The 5750-nt window shown below is 35.5% G+C and overlaps 1 protein-coding gene across 1 annotated transcript; it reads left to right on the forward strand.

The window, feature by feature from the left end:
* The first annotated feature begins 639 nt into the window (after positions 1–639).
* LOC111406150 (GRF1-interacting factor 2-like) lies at positions 640–3168 on the forward strand. Its single transcript, XM_023035378.1, has 4 exons — positions 640–813; positions 1334–1410; positions 2523–2607; positions 2680–3168. Exons 1-4 carry the CDS (start codon positions 733–735, stop codon positions 3016–3018), a joined length of 582 nt encoding a protein of 193 aa, XP_022891146.1. The 5' UTR covers positions 640–732; the 3' UTR covers positions 3019–3168.
* The last annotated feature ends 2582 nt before the right edge of the window (positions 3169–5750 follow it).

Consider the following 5750-nt stretch of genomic DNA (forward strand, 5'->3'; position numbering starts at 1 on the left):
ATGAGGGTGAATCACACTTCAAAATTCATACATAGGGTTTCCACACCTCGAAAGTTATATTCCGCACTCAAGGTTTTAAATAGAGACGTTTTTTGCGATTTCCAATTAGTTGGCGTATATCGCACATTGTCAAATATGTAATGAGACTTTCTGCTATTAAGCCTAATTAAACCATTGTTTGGTCAGAATTAACAATCAAACTTTTAGCAAATTTTGATAAAAGTTGATAAAATGTATTGTTGAAAAGTTATCGAACCTGTTAAGGGCCTGTTTGGGCTCGGTTTTTTCATCAAAAAATTGATTTTTTGACCGTTATTTCACTATTCCAACCGTCATATTTGACTTCTTCTCTCACAGATGGACCCCACTTTTCTCGTAACGGTCAAAAAATCAATTCTCAAAATCACTTCCAAACAGGCTCTAAATATATGGTTAAAATTAATTATTGACTTTAATTTTAAAATCTGAATTTAAATCATTACCAGGGCTAAATATTTCACTGAACAAAATATATAAAAAATCAAAAAATAAAATGAGATAAAATAAAATAGATTCTAAATTAAATTGAGCGGCTGGCCTAAACATGCATACAATACGTATACGTATATATTCAACTCATTTTTTATTTCTTTCTTTTTTTCAAATGATATTCAAATTTCAGAGTCTGGGGCTTTAGGGATCTTTTTCTTCTTCGTGTTACAAGTCTTGGAAAATAACTCAAGAAAAAAGAAAATGCAGCCACAACCAACCCAGTCTATGAATTCTTCCACTTCAACGCCTTTCAATCTCATCACCACTGAACAGATTCAGAAGGTGCACCTTTTCATACATGTTTTAATGTATATGTTTGTCAACGCGAATGTGCATTCTGTTTATACGCGTATGTACTTGTCGGCAAATGATAAAAAATGGTGTGAGCAAAAACGCAACATTTTTCTTCTCTGTTTATCTTTCCCTTTTTCTTTTTTTTGGGGGTGGGGGAGGGGTTGGGGCGGGGCTAGGGTGGTTGTTTATATATGTGTGTGTGTTTTTATTTTATAATGGACCAGGCTACATTCACCTTATGATTTACACAATCTTTTGCACACACAACACGTGACGGCTCCTTATTGGAGGGGTGGCTGGTGCGGCTCCTTATTGGAGGGGCGGCTGGCCCACCAGCCACCCCTCCAATCGGGGCCGCCATGTGTTGTGTGTGTAAAAGATTGTGTAAATCTTTGTGTACAAATAGTTTAATCCTTTTATAATTATTAAGTAGTAAAATGTATTGATTTCTTCAAATTTGGCTGCATTCCTGAAATCCTGAGGCACTGGTGAAAAATATTCGATGCAGTACTTGGAAGAGAATAAAAACTTGATTATGGCAATACTGGAAAATCAGAACCTGGGGAAAATGGTTGAATGTGCCCAGTAAGTTTTCATTGATTTCTCTTTAGAATGATTCTAATTGCACTATGGTATATGAGCAGTTATCTTTTCATTTGCAAGTATATTGGTATTGACTGTATAGAGTTCTGTTTTCTTGATAAGTTTTGGAGTAGCAAAAAAGTGGAAACCTTCAGAAGGTTTTTCGGAAATATTTATCTGTAATGGAAAATTAGTATGTAGACATAAATTGGTCAGTTGCTTTTGGAAAATACTTCCTATATTTCAATGAGAAAACAGGTTTATGCGATATATCGTCCACTTCTCTGGTTGATTTGTGAGATGGAGCCGCAATAATGTTCACTTCATTGGAAAGCATATGGTTCCCATAATATCTTTATTCAGGGGTCTTTGTTTGCCACACTGCTTCTGTTATAGAATAAAATATTTGAAAATGAAGTTAGAGTTCATGTGTTTTGCAAATTAAAATGAGTTCAAATACTAATTGCAATGAGGGTCCTGTTCATGAGCTATGTAAAGAGGGTTTCTGATGCACAGAAAATTTCAAGCAATTGTATCTTATTTAATTTATTAGTTATTTACCATTAGCATGTATTGGTACCTGCCAGTTTGGCATGATTATTGATTTTTTTTATTTTCTTTTTCCATATGTGTTTGGTGAGTCTGCATATTTAAATTTCTTAATCACAAGAAAGTGAATAGCATCATGTCATTGAATCTTGAAATTATTAGTTGGTTTTACGGGTTTTAGTCTCAAAATGGGGGTTCTGGGGAACTTGTATAGGCCTGTCAACACTGTATTTTGATAAGTGAAAGTGTCCATGCATACAGAGCTGCAATTATGGTTTTGACATTAGTCCGAAAATTTATGAGCTGAAGGATTTCTTGCTTTTTGTGTGTGGTTGGGGGGGCGGGGGTTGTGCATTGCTGGAATCTATAGGGACTGCTCTTATTTTGGTCTTTGTAAGGCTTTGTTGCCATGAATCTTCACCATCTTTATTGTACTGCCACCATCGTTCGTCATCAGTTATTATTATGACGTGTTCATCATGTGAATGTGGAGTTCTGCATATTAGCCAAGGAAATTCTATATGAGGAAATCGTACGTCATCCTTGTCACAAGTTAAATGATTTAGGTACCAAGCTATCCTTCAGAAGAATTTGATGTATTTAGCAGCAGTTGCTGATGCCCAGCCACCACCAGGATCAACATCGTCGCAGGCATGTCTAATAGCTGTCCTATATGTATTATGGATATGTAGTTTCCTCCTAACACTAACAGAGTAATTGCAGGTTCCCTCTAGTTCTGTTGCTTCACAAGGAAACTATTTGCCGCAGACTAAAGCTTCAGCTGTTAAACAGCCAATGGCAAAGTTGCCATTCCAGGTTAATGCACTCCAACCTCAAGACCAGCAAAATCAAGTACTCCATTTCCAAAAACAGCAACAGATGCAAGGGCACTTTGGCCTTGGAGGTGGTGTCAATAACAGCATGCATTTTCTTATGCAACCTGGAGTTGGCATTTCAGGCAGTTTGATGGATTTGAGAGGACCCCAACCTGGTGGATTGGAAGCTATTTCTGGTGATGGCCAAGGGAACTCGGGTTTAGGACGTACTGAGGGTAGAGATTGATTTCCTAATGGTTATACAAACTTATAGGTGGGATAAGAAGAAACTTTTTTGGGTGATGTTTTAGAAACATTTTTGGGTGATGTCTCACCTGTTTCTTGTGATTCTTGTATGAAACAATCTATAATAATATTTTCGTTAACTTTGCAGCAAGCCTTGTATTAGCATTTGTTTTGAAAAAGTTTCAGTATAATCCTAGGCCAAGCAGACAATGAAGAATGGCGTATGCACTTGGACAACTGATAGGTCCCAGTCAAATCTATTAAAATTGCTATACAGACGAGCTTATCTAGCAATTCTTGAGTATTTTCTCAAGTGGCATCATCAACAGGTAGTTACTTCAACCTGACAAGATTTTCTTCAACAAAGCGTGTATCCAAGATGGTTTTGGGAGTTTCATGATAATTCCTCCATCATCATCAATAATTGTAATTCAACATTAGTGGCATTGGATTCTCGAAGTTTTTTTTTAAGCAGTGAAACATGGAAGACAGGATGAATTCAGGATCCTTTTGGAAGAAAATCAAATCAGTTAAGGACCATTAAATCGGCTGGCCAATTTCTGAGGTGCTCTCCTGAAGACCGTTTGTTGCCGATAAAGGTGGAGTTTAATGAAAAACAGGTCTCCCACTTGATTCAATCCCTCGTCATTTTGAGTCAGCCACCTGCTTCATCTGATTGTTGGCTGCATGTAAATTTGCCTTGAGCTGGTGTAATAATTCATCCCATAAGCGAGGCGAGATTTTGGTCGACTTTGTTCGTTGGAGATGTGCCCATCTGATCTGATAGTGTGGAATGGTTGGTGATATAAAGCTTGAATGGGTGTCATTCCTGTTGATGATGCCATGGTAGAAAAGAGCTCTATTTTCGTGGTTGATGATGGACAAAGCATCCGACACATTTGTGGACTACTTTTGGACCAGTGTTATAAAAGGTTTAATACGTGACAATGCGTGAAGATCAAGCAATGGGCTAAGCAAGCTTAAGTGAGACACAGGCGTAAAACAACGATTTCTCAGTTTAATAATATTTTTATTTTTAATCAATCAAACAAATATTTAATAAATAAAATAATACCTATGAAACATCTAAAATAGATTTATAGGAATTTTATACATTTTTTCAAAGTTTTCAACGAAAGGATAAGTTTCAAATATCAATACTAAAAGAATAAGTTTCAAATAGTAAATCGATAGGAATTCTTGAAAGCTTTCCTTTGTTAAAGGCCTCGAGTGGCTATTTTGAATTTAAAACATATGAAGGAAAGAAATTGGCCTTTAAATTTTAATTTAAAAGAAATGTAAAAAAATTTAGTAAAAAAAAGAAAAGAAAAAGATAATAATGCACGCTTAGGCACGCATAATCACGCCTAGGTGTGCATTAATGATCAACGACTATCATTAACCGCAAAATAAGGCTCCAAGTTACTTGGCTTTGGGTTTCCACCGCGCATCAAGGCGCGCATTCTAGAACACTGCTTTAGACCATCTATCCATTTGTGTGCCTGAAAAGTTGAAGGAACTTGCGCCAAAAATGGCTAAGAAACACCGGAGCCCGATCACTAACGATGAACTTGGGCATTCACTATCACAAAAATGGTGTTTTTTTTTTCCAGCCACCAATTCTATCCTCTGAAGCATCAGATTCAACTGAAATAATGGCTTGTTTGAGAACTTGGAATGCAGTTTTAGCCTCTTTTGTCCATCCGAATTGTCCAATTTTTAACAGATTGGTAAGGGGTCGAGCCAATATGCCGAAAAAACTTCCTGTAGTAATCTCCAAGGCCTAAGAATCAACGCAATTCAGAAATATTAGTAAGGGTAGGCCAATTTAGCATTGCTTTAGTTTTACCTTGACCTAATTTTACTCCTTGAGGAGTGCATTCCAGCTACTGCTCGACAAATGCACATTTGCTAATTTTAATAAAAAAAATGACATTGCCTTAATATTTCAAAAGTTTGTTTTACATGTTCAAGATGCAAGGTCCATTTGGGGCTATAAATCAAAATGTCATTAAAAAAAAAAAAAAATGGACTAGCAGATTTGCCATGATAAGGTGAGAATATGGATATCAAAATGACTTCAAGATTAGATGGCAGAGCCGGCTCCGAAATTTATGAGGCCATAGCCAACAAATTGTTACGAGACCCTTAAATATAATTTTTTTAGTAAGCATAGAAGTCTCTTTAATACCAATTATGATAAATTCAAATTCAATTTCAATTTCTCTATAGCTTTTAAAAATTGAAATGAGAACTTTTAATATATATATATATTAATTTATAAATTTTATAAGGTTAGGAAAACATTATAGGGAAAATTTCTTTAATTTTTTTTTATGCATTGAAATTATTATTATTATTATTATTATTTTTTGGGTAGATCTTGCCATCTTGGTAGATAGAAAAATACAACAAAATATATCACTAGACAATAGTTTAATTAAAGATCCATTCTATTTCTTAAACAAGAATATAAGTTAATGACACAAGTAATTTGGGCCTCTTATTTAAACCAATTTTGTTGTATTTTAAAGGAGTAGAGACCCAACCCAAAAAACAAGGAAATATTTTGTTGGATCTTGAAGTTTTAATTTTTCTTTTGAGGCCCCTTCAAGTTGGAGGCCCTAGGCAATGGCCTTGGTTGCCTTGAGCCAGGGCCGGCCCTGATAGATGGGACACTACAAAAACCAAAAGGCATGACTAAATATTCGTAATAACATTATGAGTATGAAA

Source organism: Olea europaea, chromosome 12 (genome assembly GCF_002742605.1).
Source record: "Olea europaea var. sylvestris chromosome 12, O_europaea_v1, whole genome shotgun sequence".
NCBI classification, from domain to species: domain Eukaryota; kingdom Viridiplantae; phylum Streptophyta; class Magnoliopsida; order Lamiales; family Oleaceae; genus Olea; species Olea europaea.